Here is a 20,461-nt window from a genome sequence, read left to right as displayed (position 1 = left end):
TTTGAACGAAACTGTTTCGCGTATGAGTTGTTAAGATTTTTGCTATCCCGAGTATATCTCGCCTCTTTATTTACATATTATCTTCAATTTTTTTTTCGAAAGAGATAATTTTTAGCCTTTTCGTATTTCATATTTTATTTAAGCATACCGATGCTTTTTATAGTCTATAGAATCGTCAATTGTTGAAGAGATTATTTTATAAAGATTGTAAGTTTGTACTTTTAAGTGAATAGTTATTACATAATTGTTCAAAAGTACGATTTGATGATTTTTGCGATCTGACGTATTATTGCTTTGTCGCGAAAAGTTGAAAAAAAATTTTTTTTGAACTAAATTTTCTTTTTAAATATGTTTTTTTTTAAATTTTTATGTTGTTTTGATTTTATATCATTATTATTATTATTTTTAAATTTTATTTTCAATAACAATCAGAGTACTTGACAATTCTATGAGCTATTTGGCTTATGTCATTCACTCGCACACATACACACTAGGGTTTGTCGGTTTTCGAAAACCGGTTTTAAAAACCGTTTTTTTGACGAAAATTATGGAATTCGAAAACCGTTTTTTGGTGAAAAAAGCCGGTTTTCATTGTATAAATAAAAAACGACAAATATAGCCAAATATAAAAGATAGATGAAAGTGTTTTGATTCTTGAAACCATATCGGTTCAATAGCATTTGATATCTTATCAGTCTGCAATGCCCAGGAAGGTTTTGTATATATTAATTTAGATTTTTATACCAGTGTATATATTAATTGAAATCAGTGTGACTTCTTGAAGAAGAAATTTCCTCTACTCAAAATTAAAAAAAAAAGTTTTAAATCCTAGAAGCCACAATTTAAAGAACAAAAAAACTAGAATTATTATATCAGGCTTTAAAAACAATTAAGCATAATTTGGACGCAAGTATGAGAGTATTTTCTATTTCAGAAAATTTTGTGAGTAAACAAAGAACTCGTCTTAGTAGCAATTCTCAGTTCTCAGTTTTAAATTAATTAATTAAAATTGCTTGGAACAGGCAATACTCTAGTTTAGCTTAAATTGTTTTAAAACTAAAATTAATATTAGCAAGTATGTATCAACATATATCTAATATTTTTTTTAATTGTGTTTTTTTTTTAATTTAATGCATTTTTTTGTTTGAAAATATATTATATTTATTTATTCGAAAACTTTCCTTTCACTATCATAAAAATATTTGCATTCTTATATGTGAAAACAATGCATGAATAACGAATAATTATTTTCAAAGTTATTTAATCAAGATAAACTATTATTTTTTAGTTCTACTAATTAAAATTTAAATAATTTTGTTTACTATCTATAAAATTGTACAATAAATAAATTCAGTCAAATACTGCTCTAAATTACACTCAATTTGCGGATAATTTACAGAATATTCGAGCAAAAATTTATTTTCTATATAAAATTCAATAACCTGTTAAAACCGGTTTTTTAGTAAAATTAAAATTTGAAAACCGGTTTTCTAAAATGTCGGTTTTTGTATAAACCCTAATACACACACACTACGCTTTATATTATGATTTCTAAAATATTAATATGTCAATTAAACAAAAAAAAAAACTGCTTATTTTTTGACCTCCCTTCACAAAACAACCCTAGCATTAAGTGGTTAATCGAAATTATTGATTGATATCAAAAATCTAATTATTTATTTCATAAATGATATTTTACGATGATTTATGATGCAATTTTTATACCCTCATTTTTCCACCAAGGAGCTGATCAACACCTCCTGGCAAGAATTCTCTGGTGGCCGCCACCCGCAGCCAGTCCTCGATAGCGGCGCCGTGGGCGGAAGCCGCTGAATTGTGATGTGCCATCCAATGTTTCGCCAATGAACATTGGCGCTCCAGTACAAAACCGTATCGTCTTCGTTCTTGGGTCATGGCCTAATGAAACCAGTGAAACAAAGATATTAAATATTACACGAAGAAAAATGTTATACCTACTTGAAAAGTCGAAGTGGAAATTATTAATATATATCGCTCTTAACTTCAACTATAAACGAATCTATCTGGAAAATTTTAAACTGTGTGAAAGGTAAAATAGAATACAAACTGTACACTGCCAAAGAGCTTGAACATAAATTTAACAATGTATATGATAATTTAATATAATATTTAATTAATAGTCCAGATGATTGAATTATATTGTTTTAAATAACATATTGTCAGCATATTATTTTAATGTTGTTCCATAATTAAACCTCCGTCGGTCGGATATTTTTTAGCCTTCGAACGGTCGGAAAGGTCCGGCTGGACCACCATTCATTTTACATGCATTTATATGGAATAAATGAGTTTTTGGTGTCTTATATATTACCGATTATTAGTAGTAAATATCTATAGTTTTGATTTTTTCTTTTTCTTACCGTCTTTTACATGTGTTGAGCTTGCTTATAATAAAAATATTATATAAAAAAAATTAAGAAATATAAAAAATTTTTTGCTTTTTTTGTTAATTTTTCTGTTTTTTATCAATGAAAAACAATATTTATTCGTTTTCGGCGCCTTTGAAATGAATGTGAAATTCAAATGAAAACGAAATGAGGTGCGTCGCCTTTGAAATGAGCTGCAAAACTCAAAGTGAAAATATAATTTCACTTCAGGTTTGCCAAAAAAAAATTTCGAACCTAGTACGCGTAGAAAAATTGTTGATAATGTGTGCATTACTCATCCGATTTTCAGTGTTTGCGATTACCAATAAGTTTGGTAGGTTTTCAATGAATTCTCGTCATGAAAATACTGACATTCATGTTACAACACATAGCAAAGAATATATAAACACAGTTTGAATAGAAAATACCATGAAAAAAGACAAAATACTGGTTTACATATATCAAAAAGCGTATATTTCATACAAAATGTATGGGTGGTCTAGACAGACCTTTCCGAACATTCGAAGTATAAAAAAGTATTATCCTTATAATTATCCTTCTGCACATTTTTTCGTCATTTTAGGAAAAGTCAAGAAATTTCAAGTCGATAGGATTACTAGAAGTATTTTTTTTAAATTGAAGTCGAAAAAAGTCTGGCCAGGCCACGCCGACAGACGGAGGGTTAATAATTATTATATTGGTCGAAAATACTTACATTTTTTAAACTTTGTTCACAGAAAGCATCCAATTTAGACTTTTCTTCTTCCAGCAGTTGCATATTCTAATAATATATACTTTTTATTAAAATTGCACTTTCAGAAATATAATATTATATCATTATTTATAATGTGATGTTTTTATTTATTGCTATTTCACCATTTACCTTCAATTCCTTATCTAAGGCTGAAGATCGCTTCTTACGTTGCTTTTTGATAGCGGCTGCTGCCTTACTGTAACTTTCAGCACGTTGTTTATGCTGTTGCATAAATCTTTTCTGCTCGCTCTGTTTTTATATAAAATAAATATAAACAAAATGATATATATACAATTAAAAGTCAGACAAAAATTTTATAAATTATGCCTATATATTTGTATGTATTATTATCATTAGTTAACCTATATAGTTCACGTTTTCTCGACTATTTCATTTCACTTGATGTAATAAAATTAACGGATCTTATAGTGAAATTGACCGATTTCGAAATTGATGCTTTAAGACATATATTGTCTTCCATATTTTCAGAGAAAATACAAATCCGATTTAAGAAATTCTGAATCTATTTATATCAGCTGTAAAAGCATTACTTCATTTTATGGTGATATCAGTAAATAAATATGTATATAAATTATAGTTTTGAAACTGAAATATTTCAAAAGATATAAACAGATTATATGCAAACCTATTTTAAATTGTTTTAACCCTCAAGAGGAGACCGCAATACCTAATTAACGTTTTTTTTTTTAAACAATTATAAATTAAATTAATAAGAGGGTAAGAATACTATGAATAAAAGATAAAAAAATATGTTTGCATTATGAATAAATATATAAATAATTTTAGGTTGTTTTGAAAAATAAATAAATGTATGAAAATTCGCATAAAAATACGATATAAAATCATATAAAAACTAACATTTTTCGTAAGTCATATACATATATTTTCATTTGCATGAAATTTATGCTGCGGTTAAAAGCCTCCACACATAAATCAGTAATATATCTTTTTTATGGTAACGCATCTGAACAAAATACATTATAACTTGTGGAAATTCATTTATTCGGGTTATTTGTTATCCTAAACCAATAAAATAATGCGAATGAAGTTACTTACTTGAACAACTTTTGTATCTTTTTCAAGATTTGTCTCTAATGGTACAAGAAGATCGACGTAGAAAGCTTTCAACTGAAAGAAAAAGTGAAATATTATGTCATTGCAATTAATAATAAAAACACATAGAACTATTACTAGTATTATATACCTTATAACTACATATATATTTGAGCTGTTGTTCAAACAATGAATTTAAAAACTAAAACTTAGTTCTCATAACTAACATTAAGAGAAAATATAATGCAAACTCACAGAATTTATTATAAATGTTTTTTAATATAACATTTGTACCATTGATACTATTAGTATCTGGAGCAACACTTCAAAACATCATCATAATGTACTACGAAAAGATGTAGAAATTTTAATTTGGTTGCTAATAATATCAATTATTACACATACATTTAATTGGAGTTCTTATATCAATACAAAATGTATTTAACTATGTATTTAAAACAAAATAGGATCTAACAATCTATCAGTATTTGCTTTTCACATACTATTTTTGTAAACGTGTTCTAATTATATCACCAACAAACTGAAGCAGATTCAAAACAACAACAAATGCAAAACTTTTTATATAAATCGACCTAAACAGTTTGATTAAATGCAAAATGCAGTATTGGATACATAACAAAGAATTAATTTCGATTTTAATGCAATGGAAAATTGCATTTGAAAATTGGATCTGAAATTAATTTCGAATCGAAAATATATATAAAGCAAGGGTAAAAGTTATAACAAATAATTCAATTTAATTCATTTAATGATTCGGCTCAGTTTTTAAATATAGGCTTGTGCAAATATATTAACATTTTTATAAGAAGCGACATTTCAGAAAACCGGTTTTCGAACATAATATTTTCCAAAAACGGTCTTAACCGGGTTAGAGTTTATATAATAAAAAGTATTGGATCAAATAATTGAAACAAAAAAAATAAAAAAATCGAGTGTTAAAAGCAGCTTTTGTCTGAAGTAATATGTAATAGTTGTTTAATGCAATTTAGTAGAAAAACAAATTGACCAGGATTGAATAAATATATACAAAAAATTATTTGTTATTTATGCGTAATTTTTGCATATGTTATAATATTTATAATATATTATAGTATAATAAAATATATTATATTATAATATATTATATTATTCAATAACTACAATTTTTCATTAACACTTTCTATATATATATATTTTCTTCGCACTTAATTTATTATCTACATATAACTTTCACTTGTTATTTACAAAAATAATATATACTCGTTCTTTTACCCCCGTGCTGACAGGATACGTCGCAAGCACACGTGTCAAGAAAGAAAATATCCCGCATAGAATCGGCGGGGCGGTTTGTTCGAAGGGTCGCAAAAGTGAGAAATATAATAGCCAGTGCTCAGTTGAGAAATTGGAGCTGCAGATTGAAGAAAGTGGAAAAGTGAGAGAACATTTCGGGAACATGGCACAGCTGAAAAGAGTCCTGGCCAATATAGAGAAAAACTCCAGAGCTAAAAATTACTGCTTGCTCCAAATGAAAAAGCTTTATTGTTTTCACAGGCTAATAATAAAGTACTAGTACGTTAAGGTTGCTCAAGCCGTACAAGATATTTATAAATTACAACCACTAAGACAAGTTAGTTAAAACTTGAAAATATCTATTTTAATAAAAAAATCATATTGAACTTTCCTTTCCATTCCTCTTTTTTTATCTGATTAATTTTCACCTAAAAAAAAGTAATACATGTCACAACTGTACCCACAAAATTTGTCACAACCGTGCCCAAAGCACACTTTTGAAGATAAATCATCGTTATGATCCCAAAAATTAATTGCTGGTAACTAACTACTAATGCTAACTCACAGCTAAATAACAAAGTGATCTGTCGGTATACAAGTAATAGTTATTATTAAAAGAAATCCAAAAACGGGATTGTCAATGAAAGCAATAATGAGAACTTGTTCAAGTGACCATACTTTATATTTTCTCTTTGGACCCTATCTCAAAATAACTCGGTCTCTCCTACTAGATATACGTGGCACATGTGATATAAAGAGCGCATAATATATTTTTACATAGAAATTAAGGCATATAATAGATGTAGGTTTTTAGTAGATAAATACATATAGGAGTATATATAAGTTACCAGTACATGCTTCATATTAAACAAATCTGTAAGAATAAATAAACACTCACGATATTCATTTGTTGCTCCTGAATTTCTTTGTAGACCCCAACAATTTGCATTAGTGCAGTTCCTATAATATAAGGAAATAATTGTTACCATTTATAAAGTATTCATGATATGATTCATATAATGAAATATTTAAAAAATAACATATCTTTATTTTAATACATTATTGTAAATAAGGTTTATTTATTTTGATATACGAAATGCTTATATTGAAATCAGTATAGGGTGTTTTCTACAAACAAACAGTTAAATTTAAAAGCTATAATAACATTCTGAGTATACTATTGAGAATAGACATAATATGTTCCCCTTTAAATTCATAACATGATGCGCATTACGGGTGCTCGTGCCCCCATTTGAATGGCGCTTATTTCGTCTAAAGTGAGAGTTTATTTATAGGCTATTTATTTTCTAAAGCCATCCTGCAGCAAAAGTATTTATTTCCAAAAAATTACAACAGGATTGAATTGTGTTTCTTAAAACACTTAGACAAATAATGCTTTACTTAATCTTAGGTATAATGCTTGATAATTTTTATCTTTTTAATAATATGTAATCTATAATATTTAATTTAATATTAAAGATATTAAAATTATTGTTGATATTTCGCAGTTTAATTATTTTTAGCTACCTTCATATAGAAGGTTTCCTAATAAATTAACATTCAAAACTTAAAATAATTCAAAATAATTATTATTAAATAAAGGATATAACTTGAAGTGGAAGTTAAAATGAAAAAAAAAAACAGAACAACTCTCTCATATTTTCTATTCTCTATATTGAAAATCTGTAACCTTCTACCGCAAAAAACATTTTGAGCATTTTGGACTATCGAGAATATCGACATGTAGATAAGCTGAGACAGGTATTTTTGTAAAAAAATTATTATAACCACGTATCATAAATCATGTTGGCCCTCAGCAGGTCCACGTATAATAAAATTCACTTTCCAAAATAATGCAATAGATGTAATTTTTGATGCTGAAGGCCCTATTATATGGATTGCAATCGTATAATTTTAATTTTTACGTAAGTATAAATACTATAGTTATAAAACTTAATGATTTTTTTCATTAGCATGATACAAAAAACGTTTCATATTAATATTACAGAATTCAATATGCCATAGAGATAAATGAATGCTCGTAGAAAAACAGAACTAAAGAAATTTTAACTACTCAAAATTTGAAGATGATCTTAGAATCTTAATTATATAATCAAAAATTTGTAAAATTATTATTGAGTAAATTTGTTAAGTTATTATGAAGTGATGTCGCTAATTGGAAATCATACAAACTTTCACAAATTCTACTATAATAATAATTAAATGTAAAACTATCTAAAAGTCTAGCATACAAATAATGTTATCACAATAGGCGAGTGTTGTACAAAAAGACAATTGGAAGAAATTGCACCACTCAAAATTTGTTAATCTGGGCAATAGCACGACAATTAATCTGGGCAATAGCACATACAGGTAAAATTTGTAAAATCATTAAAAATGGTGTTTCATAAGTACTATTATATATTAATTAAATAAAATTAAATGTTATTGAAATTCTATGAATTCATGTATATAACAAGCTTATTTTATTTAAAATAATAATTATAGGTGAATTAAAATGGAATATGAATTAGTGTTAAAAATATTTAAAAAAAAACAAACTTTTTACTAAACCCTATAGTTTTGTAAAACTGCCTGTAATATAGATAAATATAGGTAATATGAATAACTTTAGTTTGTTATAATAATAATAAGCTAAATTATCCTATTATTTGTGGATATAAATATTCAAGAACATATATAACAGGCCGTTATCGATGTTGATGCCATCATTACAGTACTGAATCATAAATATTATCATAATTTTTGCAACCCTCGACATCCAAATACTATATGTCTCGACTATAGTCGTCACAAAGTCGGAAAAAGGGGAGTCGTGAACTTCAGTCTGAAACGAGTGCAAATAAGGAAAGGCAATCCGGAAAAGCATTGAACAAACATGGAACATTTTTTGCGAAAGGTTAGAAAATATTAGAGAACAGAATTGTAATAAGATTTTGAATTAATATATAATGATATTTTTGTTTGCTTTTGGTAAAATAAATACAGCAAAATAAGGTAAATATAGGATGTTCGTTAATACCATGAAGTTTGTCATCATGCAAAGCTCCATCAAAATCGTCAATTCTTTCCACAATTGATTGTGGAAAGACCTGGCCAATCATTATTAAAAAATATTCAGGAAGATTCACCGATATCGAATTTTTTTCCCGAAATGATGACCAACAATCTTCCACTGTTCTGCTAAATATAAAATAGCTGCTCGACCGAAGTCGCAAAAAACTTATCAAAGCGGGCCATTATAGAGTTTCAAATGGTTTTAAAATTTTGGAAATCGGTTGAGAAAACATCGGCGAAAAATTCACACACATACAAGCAAACACACATTCTTTTTCTAATTTTGGTGACAAAAGATTCAGAATTATCTACTTACAACACCGACAAAACCTAATTTTAGTGAATCAGATGGTTTGTAAATATATTTTATAAATAAAAACTTTAGTTTGTATTAAAAAATGAAGAAATTAACATTAGAGAATATTTTAATTTCATGATTTTTATTTTTATTTAATTATTATTAATTTCACCTTTCTGGTATGAAATATGAGTTTTTGGTATGAGCTGGAAAATGATAGCACATATCTAGAGACGAAACGTGCAGTAAATCTTTCATTTTTATTTTTCATTTATTGGCTACTAACTAAATTTGAAGAACATAAGTTTCTGCATATATTACTAAATAATAGAAAAGTAATACTGATAATAGTTATCTAATATTAATTAAATAGAAAAAACATAAATCTATAATTATTTGTTTATAAATTCCTCATACAAAAAATTTTATTGATATTACAGAAAAGTTATATTTACTATTAGAAATTGATTACAACTACAATGTTGAAGAAAAAAAACACAATTTAATATCAATGACTTACCGCCTAAGGTTGTATAATTTGTTGATACATGATTTACAAAACAAAAATAAACACATTTTATGTAAAAATTCCTTGTTTACCCAAAAGTTTCATGCCTCAAGTTATATTGATATTTCTCTCTTCCGCATGATTTCGTTTTCTGTTATATCAACACGAAAAAATGTTTATTCACGAGTAGCTCCCCATATTGAGGGTGCGGTCGATTTTGACCGTGGATATAAAAAATAAAAATATAAAAATATGCCCTGCTGTAAATAAAGATTTGTGTCTTTGAACAACGTCGCAGGATCCTTAAGGATTAGACCGGGATAAAAATGTGGGTTTAAGTAAAGACGGTTATGTGTTTGCAAAATAGAGGCGAAAATATTTTGTTCTGGTCTTATGCATTTAAATTTATATTAAAACTTTGAAGTATATTTTCATAAATTACGCGTTACTCTTTTTGTTTGATATGATTTTATACTGTTGCTTATTTATTCACATTAAATCCACCCTATAAAGCAAAAATGTCTGTATTAGACCTATCGCTGAAGTATTATTTTGTTTATTTTATTTGATTTAGAAAAAAATTTAAAAATATACAAAGTATGACATATACCAATTGAACAAATAGAATATATAGATTTTCAACCAAAAGTTCAGAACCTCCATATGTGTTATTTTCCACCTCAAATGAACTGATAAAATGGGCAATAATTATTAGGTTGGATTTTGTACAACTTTATCAACATATATTGATGTACGCTCCACATATGTTTTTTGCACGTCCACGGAACATTTAATGGCATTGAACACCACTGGTAATGACTTTCACGATTGTGGAAAACCGTTTTGCAGAAAATCTAACAAAGCTATAAAAACGTGCCAGTATAAAATAATGATTCTTATGTCTTTGGTAATAATTTGAATATTTTATACTTCGTACCGAAACTCATCTCATACGATTAATAATGGATTCAAAGATCTTTTTGTTGTATGTTTTAAATATTTAATACGATTTTTTGTCTTATATTTTATTAAGATATTTCTTTTGTGATATGCTTATTTTGTATATATATTATTTTGTTATCAGGCCATGTCATATTATATTGTTATTTAAAATTTATTCAATGTCTCTTCAGCAAAGATGGATGTAAAAACGTAAAAATAAAACACTAGTTAAAAATTTCTAGATTCTAACTAAATTCTTTTTACATTCCCATTAGATTCTTACCTGCATATTTTCAGATTCTTATTAGATTTGAACGAAATGCTTGTTAGGTTCATAGTAATTTCTCATAAGAAAATAAGGATTCAGGTAAATACAAAATGCCCGTAAACCTAGTGTTTAAATTTGGAGAAGCTATTGGGGCAAATACAACTGTGCTTTGAAACATTTTTTTTATTTCACTTTATTTTTTTCTATGAGCTAAACTGTACATTTAAATAGGTATGATATTATATAAGATAATCCAGTGATATATCTTACTTAGTTTACATAAAATCGAATGGCCATATCCTTTTTAGTCTTCTATTTTCATGCGGTAGTAAGATGTCTGCAACTATTGGGTTTGGGTGGGTCTCTAATTTATTTCTATGGATTAAAGCACGTTCTTGTATTGTTTGCCGGACTGTTAACATTTTCAGATCATTGTGTATTGTAAAGTTTGTCACGAACCATGCTGCATTTAGAATTGATCTTAGAATTTTATTTTGCATTCTTTCTATTATTGCAATATTTGATTTTGAAGCAGTGCCCCATAACTCTACGCCATACATCCAAATTGGTTTCATTACACACTTATACAATAGTAATTTGTTCTATGCAGATAATTTAGAGTTTAGGTTCATTAGCCAATATAATTCTTTTATTTTCTGTTTAATTTGATTCTTTTTTTTATTAATATGATGTCTCCATGTTAATTTCTTATCTAAATGCATATGCAAGTACTTTACCACATCAGATTTTGGGACAGGCTTGTGGTTTAGGTAAACTGTGGGGCATGTATTATGACGTAAAGTAAACGTTACATGTACACATTTATCTTCATTAATATTTATTTCCCATTTTTCCAACCATTTTTGTAGTATATTTAAATATCTTTGAGTTTGTTCAGATGCTTTAGAAACATAAGCCCATAATATTTAGCTACTAAAGCTAACATAGTCTTCTAGTAAGAGTTGCAAAACTAATGCTTATTGCACATCGTATAGTCTGGAGGATGCGAATTCTCTATCATTGTCTCTTATATTTTACTTCCTATCCATCTCCATATCTGCAGCCGGAGCCAGAGCCATCACGTACTGAGCGAGTCGGGCATGAATGAATAATTAAATCTCTCGTCGGGGGGAAAACTCTCGTTTTCCTGATCGTCGCCTTTTCGCGAATATTCCGCTAAACGAGTTCGTCGCTAACACAATCAACGTCGCATCTGCATTCCATTGTTGGATAAGGTAAAGGGTTAAATAATATTTGCATTATTGTGTCAATTTTGTAGCATTTAAAGTCGAGTATGCTCGACTGATGTTTATCATTCAGTTCGGAAACGTTTGTACCAGTGTTTTCATACCTCTTTCTAAGCGTCTCACTTCAACATTTATGGAAATATTTTTGTTATTTAAAAACCCGTGTATTTCCTTAAGAAATAAACAAGTATATGTTTAATACATATATAAACATTTAGGTTTTCTTGAAAAATATATACACACTCACAATACAAATATATTTGCAGCGTCAGTCCCACGTTGAGAAAAAAAATCGAAAATATCCATATTCCTTGGATAGATGGTCCGTTGTCCTTCATATAGATGTTTTCGAATTTTTTTACTCCCAGGAGTTCAGATACTTTAACCCTCGGCGTGGTCTGGCCAGACTTCAATAAAAAAAAATACTTCTAGTAATCCTATCGACTTGAATTTTTTTGACTTTTCTTAAAACTTCATTAGCTGTCGATCAATGAAAAAATCAGGACAAAAAATGTACAGAAGGATAATTATAAGGATATTAACTTTTTCATACTTCGAACGGACAGTGGTCTGTCTAGAGTCTAGACCTTTGATACATTTTGTATGAAATCTACGCTCTTTGATATATGTAAACCTGTATTTTGTCTTTTTTCTGGTATTTTCTATTCAAACTGGGTTTTATATATTCTTTGCTATGTGTTGTTATATGAATGTCAGTATTTTCACGACAAGAGTTCCTTGAAAACCTACCAAACTTATTGGTCATCGTAAACATTGAAAATCGTAAGAGCAATGCGCACATTATCAACAATTTTTCTACCCGTACTGCGTTCGAAAATTTTTTTGGCAAACCTGTAGTGAAATTATATTTTCAACTTGAATTTTACAGCTCATTTCAAAGGCGACGCACATCATTTCATTTTCATTTGAATTTCACATTCATTTCGAAAGAGCCGAAAAAGAATAAAAATTGTTTTTCATTGATATAAAACAGAAAAATAAAAATAATAAAAAAACAACGATTTTTTACATTTTTTGATTTTTTTATATAATATAATATAATATATATTTTTTTATTATAAGCAAAGCTCAACACATGCAAAAGACGGTAAGAAAAAGAAAAAATCAAAACTATAAATATTCACTACTAATAATCGTTAACATAGAAGACACCAAAAACTCATTTACCCCATATAAATGCAAGTAAAATGAATGGTGGTCCAGCCAGACCACTCCGACCGTTCGAAGGTGAACTTTAAGAGAGTCCGCACTTCAACCAAAGTTTCTTGGTTCTTCTTTCTAAGTAAATACATATTTTATAAAATATATCAAATTTTCATTGTAGTTTTTTGTTCCTGGTTAAAATAAGCAAATACAATATTATTCTCAAAATTTTGATTCGACAAGTTATAAAGTTCTGAAAAGCTACCCATGTTAATCGAATTGAATTTTACCCATGCTATATCCACAAGAAACATTAATTGGAGTACGGACTATATTATAATAAAATATGTGTTTCTTTTCTTGACTATAAAATAGTTATAAGCATAAAAAATATTTAGTATTCAATGCACTAGATAATATTTGAAATGTCCATTGATCAATTTATATTTAATCAAATTATGATTTAATAATAACAACAAGTAATTTTTTATAATACACAAATTTTATAGTAAATTAAATCCCGCAAAAAATAATCACTAACATAATAAGTTCTCTAAACTTGCATCATTTATTTATGATTGTGCTTCGAATCAACTTCAGTAGTGAAAGGAACAGTTCGTGTTTGCAAACATCGCAGAGTCGGTCGCCAAGCTAGGAATCCGTTTGATTCAAGAAAGAAAAACGATAAGGCGATGGACAGGGGCCCCAGGCGGCCGCCCAGAAGCTACGTGAATAATTAATCGCAGAACGCGTTTCCATCTGCGAAAGACCCCAACAGGAAAAAAACTACACACGCCATGCACTTGTAAGAATAGATGGAGGGCTAATGATAAATGTACTTTTTATAAATGAAACTTTTACTTTTTTTACTACTGATCTTTATATTTGTTAGGTATATGTCATTGGTGGATCTGATAAGAGAAAACGCTCCATGCTAAGTGTACAGTACTCTACTAAAACATAAACTTTTATTCATTCTTTTAATTAAACCGCTTTTCTTAGGCCTCTCTAATATTTTACCACGGTCAGTTAGGACATAAAATTTACCATTATGCCAAGTTTCACAAAAATCCAAGACAAGCTCGGCGCGGGTTATTCATACGAGTAAATAAAGATGTGAACAACCGAATGAAGACTGAGGGTAAATAATTAATATAATTTAGAAAGCTCCTAAAACAACAATATTTCTCGCTTGCCAAAAGCCAGAATTACTATTATTGATTATAGCTTGGTATAGATAAATAAATAATGTACATTGTTATTAGTCTATTATAATATTTATCGCCAAAAATTTGTGAAATAAACAATGATTATCGTATACTCTCATCCCTTAAAATATCTTGCTTTAATTTCACTATAACCATACCTAATTTATTCAAAAAGATAATCAAATATCCCTTATAATATCTTGCTTTAATTTTACTATAACCATACCTAAGTTATTCAAAAAGCTAATGATATGAATTATCTAATGTGATATAATGATTTAATATGTATATTTTGTAGAATTGTCAACACAAAATTTATTAAATAATAGATATTTCACCTTTTTGTTAATAATTTTTAGATAAAACAAGTTTGCTTCAAAATTATTGTAGTAGGGGGGATTGGGTACAGTAGTGACAGTCGTCATAACGGCTAAATTAAACTGACTCTAGGATAGCGTCCAAAAGAAGAAAGATGAAGTATGTTTGTTTGATCAAGTTTCCATTATTGCATTGAGTCAGCGCTTTACACTAACATGATCTGTAGACCGTAAAGAGTCAAAAGTAAGTTTTTTTGTTCGATTTTTTTTAATAATATCTGTTACTTGTATACAGATAGACTTCTTTAGCTGTAAGTTGAACATTAGTAGTTAATTACAAGCAATTAGTTTTTGCGTAGATAATTTAGTTCAGTCAGTTCATATTGAAAGACGCATGAAATTGAGTAAATTTTCCACCAAGTTTCTAATAAGTACACAATGTTCGCAAATAAACGACCTATTGTCAAACCGATCCTGAAATACTATAGAATTCAGAAGGTGCATCAAAAATTCAACGAATCAGGATTTATTTGATTCGTTTACACGGCGAATTCGACGCGTGAAGGATGGTGTTTTATATCAAATTTATGACGGCGACGAATTTTAGCATCTAAATGCAATAAGAAAAAGAATAAGAAGACAAAGTTTATTATACAAGGAAATGTGATATTATAAAAATGCAGACGACTGATATAATACGACGCCAACGCCAGATCAGATAAAAGATTTAATAGCATTTGTAGAAAAATATTATTACAAATGAATATTTTTTGATAAATTTATCAAACACTTTGCTTCATTTTCTGTTATTCTTGATTCAATTTAACTTTTGTCTAACATTTTGTTGCTTAAAATCAACTATTTAATCCATAATCTATAATACGAGCTTGCAGAGAAAATCGGAAGCTTTGTTGTAATAGACTAATTAAGCTTTGCACATATAGGTATATAATCAAAATATGCAGATGAGTTCATGTTTTGACTTATAATTAAATATGCAAATCGTGTACACGATTTAACTATGCCAAAACTTATATTATCTTTCTGTCTGCAAATAATACTGTAGTTTCTGCCTTGTTATTGTTTTCAACTTACCGGGAATAATAGAGTTATAAATGAATATCACAAAGGTCTTCTGACAGAAGATAAAGTTTCGACTATTGATAAAGTTGTATACAAAGATTTAAAGTTTCTACAGATGTACATAAAGTGAAAAATTATTTATTTCAAGTACGCATCTATGTGCCTGTTTGCCTTTATTAGTTGCCTTAATCCTGAAATAACAAAGGTTGAATACTAAAATTTGTACAAGTTTACAAAAGTCGTAGAATAATATATTTTCACAAAGAAAGATTTTTTAATTAAATTATAGTAGAAGAGCTTTTCTGAAAAAGTGATGGTTTTACTGGTAAATCTACCCTAAGATTTTTGCTACGTGTTATCCCCATAACTAAGGTGTTTTCAGAAAATCTTCTATATCCTCCTATTTTTCATCGCTTTTGCTGTACAGACAGGAAATTTCAGGAGCTCATCCTGCTGAATGAGCTAATAAACTATGATTAGCGTTCTAAAACCGCCGTTTCCTGTACGGCGAAACGGTTTTGATTTAGGAAATTCAATATTCGGTAAATGCAAACTCAGACGATTTCGACGCCGCAGGCGGATAAAATATTATATTTCGCTTTTAAGTAACTAATCACATTTATGCAGAGCTGAGTGCCGTTAAATGATCAGATGTTTAGAAAAATTTAGTGATTCAAAAAGCAAGAAAATCAGAAAAGGACTGTTTATTTATAATTAGCCTTTGCGCTTTCACTACATTTTTATAAAAGGTAATGATCTGATAATTTTATATCTGTGACAACTTAACTTGTGATTGTTAGTCAATTTAAAATACTTTAATGTAATGTCACTTATTTGTTTAATTTTATAAAAAAAATCAGCAAACGATTTTTTTTGTTTGACTTGTTAATACCAGTTCCAACAATCAGATTACATCATAATCTATAAGTCGAAAGAAAGAATGTTGAAAATTTTAACAATGTAAAAAGAGTAAAAAAATAATGTACTAATAATAAACTAATAATAATAAACGAATAAATAATAATAATGATAATGATAATATAAATAAATAAATTTAATTTAAAATAGTATTTATTTTATCCGAAGGCAATCAATCCATTATTCTCGGATTAGACAGACGACCAATAAAACCCTAATTGCCTGTTTAAATTGCAATATCTTCGAAAATATAAAACGGAAACGACACAGCCAGCTCGCTTCATTTGCTCTCTATCTCCGCCGCCGACTTTTTCAATCCCGCCTATTAAACGGGAAGCTTTTAGACGAATGAGCTTTTGAAAGCTTCCATCTTCGATGAAACCCTACCGCCATGAGGATAGCAATTGCGTTAGACATGAGACAAAAAGTATAATAACAATTGTGTAGGAAACGTTTTCTATAAATCGTTTTATCGAAATATCTGAGAACATAGAGCCTTTATTTATATAATTAATCTGATATATTAGAGAATAGTTTAACCCTCAATGGGCCCAATTATTCTTTTAAATCCAAAAATAATAGGGAAATAATAAATCGGTATTTATGTTATAAGCTTTTGAATACAAAATATATTTAGGTCGTATTTAGCGTTAAACATAAATGAACATTGCAATTAGCAAATTTGAATTTTTTTTTAGCCACGTTTTAACCAAATAATTGATTTTTCAAAAAAAAAAAGAGTACCGAGTTAGAATCTTGTTAGAAACGAATAACAATTTAGCTGGAATCCACTTATAATTAGAAAATTTTAGTATTATTAACTTCCTGTAGTGTAAGTTAATGTATTTTGTCGACGTTTTCGGGAGCACCACTCAACCGATTGGAATGATTCAGAAAGCTATTCCTACTGATGGGGATTAGCGCTGATTATTTTTTGGCAAAGCCCAGCCGTTTCCGAAAAGTGTAATTTTTTTTGAGAGAATAAAGCATCCCATTCAAATGATTCAAAAACATTACACGTGTAAGGAATGATTAGTATTTGGGGAAGACATTTTTGATTTCGAGATTTCCTACTCATAATAGCAAAGTGTGTTTTTTCAAACAGCCTACTATAATCATGGAGATAATATAGAGAATACCGTAATTTAACAATGCTGTTAACAAACATCTTAATAAACTGTCATTATTTAAAAATAAGCTTTGAACTATGATTATATAAGGCATTGAAGCGCTGCCTGTATTAATTTAGAAGATGATTCGAGGATGAAACAGGAACACTGAAACTATTTCTCCTGTCGTATATATACAACATACAGCCCCAGGATAAAGGAAAACAACACTTGTTTAATCTTTTGGGGAAACAAACACAGAATAGATAAGATATAAAACTAGCAGTATGTACACATATAATGACTTAGTGGTAAATATCATAGCCCCTCTTACTCATTCGCTCGGAAATACAAATCCTCAAACATGTATTAAATTTGCTATAACACTAATTCATAAAAACCACCATTTTCTAGACGTGTTTTTTTTCTGTATTGTTTTTCATTCCGTCGCAGGACTTTTGTGAAGGCTCTGTTTCCTGCGGACGAAGCTCCAGGCAACGAGGCATTATTTTTCATGTACGAGTGTCTCATTTTATATGCGTGAAATTTTATTTATTCATTTTACGACGTCGCCCTGTCGCATTGTTTTAGCAGCCGAGACTCGGTCATCGCGATGGGGTAGAAGAAAACGAATGGCAAACAGAGCACGAAAATTGAGAAAAATAGTTAAATGCAGAAGAGAAACATGTCTGGAATGTTTATATGAGTAAAATTAATTCTAGATTTTTATTTGTTGGTTATAATTTTTTATACAGTTTTCCATAATTCCTCCACGTTAAAGCAAAAATCTTGAACCGATTTTGAAAATTCAAGAACGTCTATAAAGATATCACCTGAGAATCGTTCTGATTCATCTTTAGAACATCGGTTAATCCGTGTTCTCAAAAACGTCGGCGAAAAAATTTATCCGCTGATATACACACATACATGCATCATACATCAATATTTTCTATGACATGCTAAAATCTTCAGCAACATTTGAAACAAATATAAGTAATAATTTTTTTTTCATTTTTACTATAACTTATCCTACGGAATGTAAAAAATATCGGCCAGTGCATTTCTTGGTAATAAATTGTTAATTCTTTCTGAACAATTTAGATGAAACAGTGTATGATACAGATCTTGGTCTAGAAATACATCCTGAAATATTCAAGGTCTATGACATGATGTTTAATTCATTCACAAAAATGTATCAAAGTTTGGGAAAATGAGAGTGTTAAAATTTCAAAATTATATATTTCAACAATTTTGAAAATTGCTGACTCTCCATATTTATTGATTATGTCGATTTTCACACTTATCGAAAAGCTTTAGAAACTTATATTAGGACAAAGTGCGACTTATATCAAGTTACTTTCAATTTTTTTAAAATCGAGAATCAAATTGTGTGGTTTATAAAAGTAGTATAAAAACATTACACTATTTATTTTTTACACAATGCTAAAATATTATCAAATTTACTGACCATATCTAACCTTTTTGATGAGTTTGTTCAAGATATATAATATGAAGATATCAACTAACAAAATTTACTATAAAGATAAAAAACATTTATAACACTCATTTGAACGTTTTCCTATATATATTTATATATGATTAGAAAAATATGTTAAAAAAATATCATGATTACATTTAAATTTACAATCTACCTCTGTCTGTAATTACCGATACATTATTAATATCAATACTGCAAATATGCTTTGTATAAAACTCAAAATGAAAATTTGCATGTTTCATTTTGTGTATTCATGATACTGTAATAATTAAGTAGATCAAAAATTTCAAAATAAATTACATGCTCTGAATATATAATTTAAATACTTCATGATGTGATTAATTAGTTCATAAATTAATATCAAAATATATATTATACAATTTAAATATTATCAGCATGTATCGCATAAATATTGACAGAAACAGATTATGAATTCGAATACCATTATTTTATGCTGAATGATAATTACAAAAATTACAGTTGAAAACTCAAAAATGATTTGCTTTTCCTATTACTCCAAACTCAGTTTAGTTTGGCGCTTGAATTCCTCTTATTATATGTATAAACTAGATATAGATTAGCACCATTTTTGTCAAAAGAGGACTTTGTATATATTTTTTTCGATGATTGCTTGAACTAGTACATATATAGTATATGTAATTTCTATATTTCAGTCTTAATCACCCTGCTAAATAATCATCCAGCTAAAAGGATCAACGTTTCTTTTGCGGTTTACCGCACATACAGCATCCGAGCGTCATCCTCGAAGATTGAGTACGTTCACGAGGTATTCGAATCATGGATAGACAACATGTTTAGTTTATATTTAGTATATTTTTAGTAAGTACTAGGATTAGTTACTTATTTACTTCAATTATTTATTTATTTATTTATTTATTTATTTAAATATATAGCCCACAGATTACTCCAAAAGGACTCAATAATACAGTTATTTTACATAATGAATAACAATTAAAATATATACAAAATTACATATTACAATATATATAGTTATTAACATAAAATGCTTACATAAAATTACGTATAATGCAGAATGTAACAATATTATTTATAAACAGAATAAGATAAAATAATGAGATATTTGAAAAGAAAATAAAAAGGTTAACTTGTGCAGATGGAGATTATTTGATTAAGTGAAGTGTTATGAATATCTATTTCATTATTAATTAAGTTAAAGTTAAAGGACATAAGTAGAATAGGCGAATTTAAGAGAGAATTAGATTTAGGAGTAGGATAATTAAAAAATAATTGTGAACGCGTAGATAGCCTTGGAACATTA

The 20,461-nt window shown here is 28.2% G+C and overlaps 1 protein-coding gene across 2 annotated transcripts in view; it reads right to left on the bottom strand.

Moving 5' to 3' along the window:
* LOC113373210 overlaps window positions 1–20,461 on the bottom strand; it is a 254,079-nt gene that overhangs the window by 6,271 nt on the left and 227,347 nt on the right. For both annotated transcript variants that reach the window (XM_026613514.1, XM_026613515.1), the window contains exons 5-9: window positions 6,422–6,483; window positions 4,237–4,308; window positions 3,289–3,408; window positions 3,121–3,186; window positions 1,726–1,917 (exon numbers count right to left, since the gene is read on the bottom strand). In XM_026613514.1, the coding sequence (XP_026469299.1) occupies window positions 1,726–1,917; window positions 3,121–3,186; window positions 3,289–3,408; window positions 4,237–4,308; window positions 6,422–6,483 (512 nt within the window). The remainder of the gene's footprint in view (window positions 1–1,725; window positions 1,918–3,120; window positions 3,187–3,288; window positions 3,409–4,236; window positions 4,309–6,421; window positions 6,484–20,461) is intronic.

This window comes from Ctenocephalides felis, unplaced genomic scaffold (assembly GCF_003426905.1).
Source record: "Ctenocephalides felis isolate EL2017-DRISC unplaced genomic scaffold, ASM342690v1 CF-g0.4_SCAFFOLD_01604, whole genome shotgun sequence".
In the NCBI taxonomy this organism is placed as follows: domain Eukaryota; kingdom Metazoa; phylum Arthropoda; class Insecta; order Siphonaptera; family Pulicidae; genus Ctenocephalides; species Ctenocephalides felis.
Note: the sequence above shows the minus strand (reverse complement) of the source record. Positions and strands in the feature narration are given on the sequence as shown.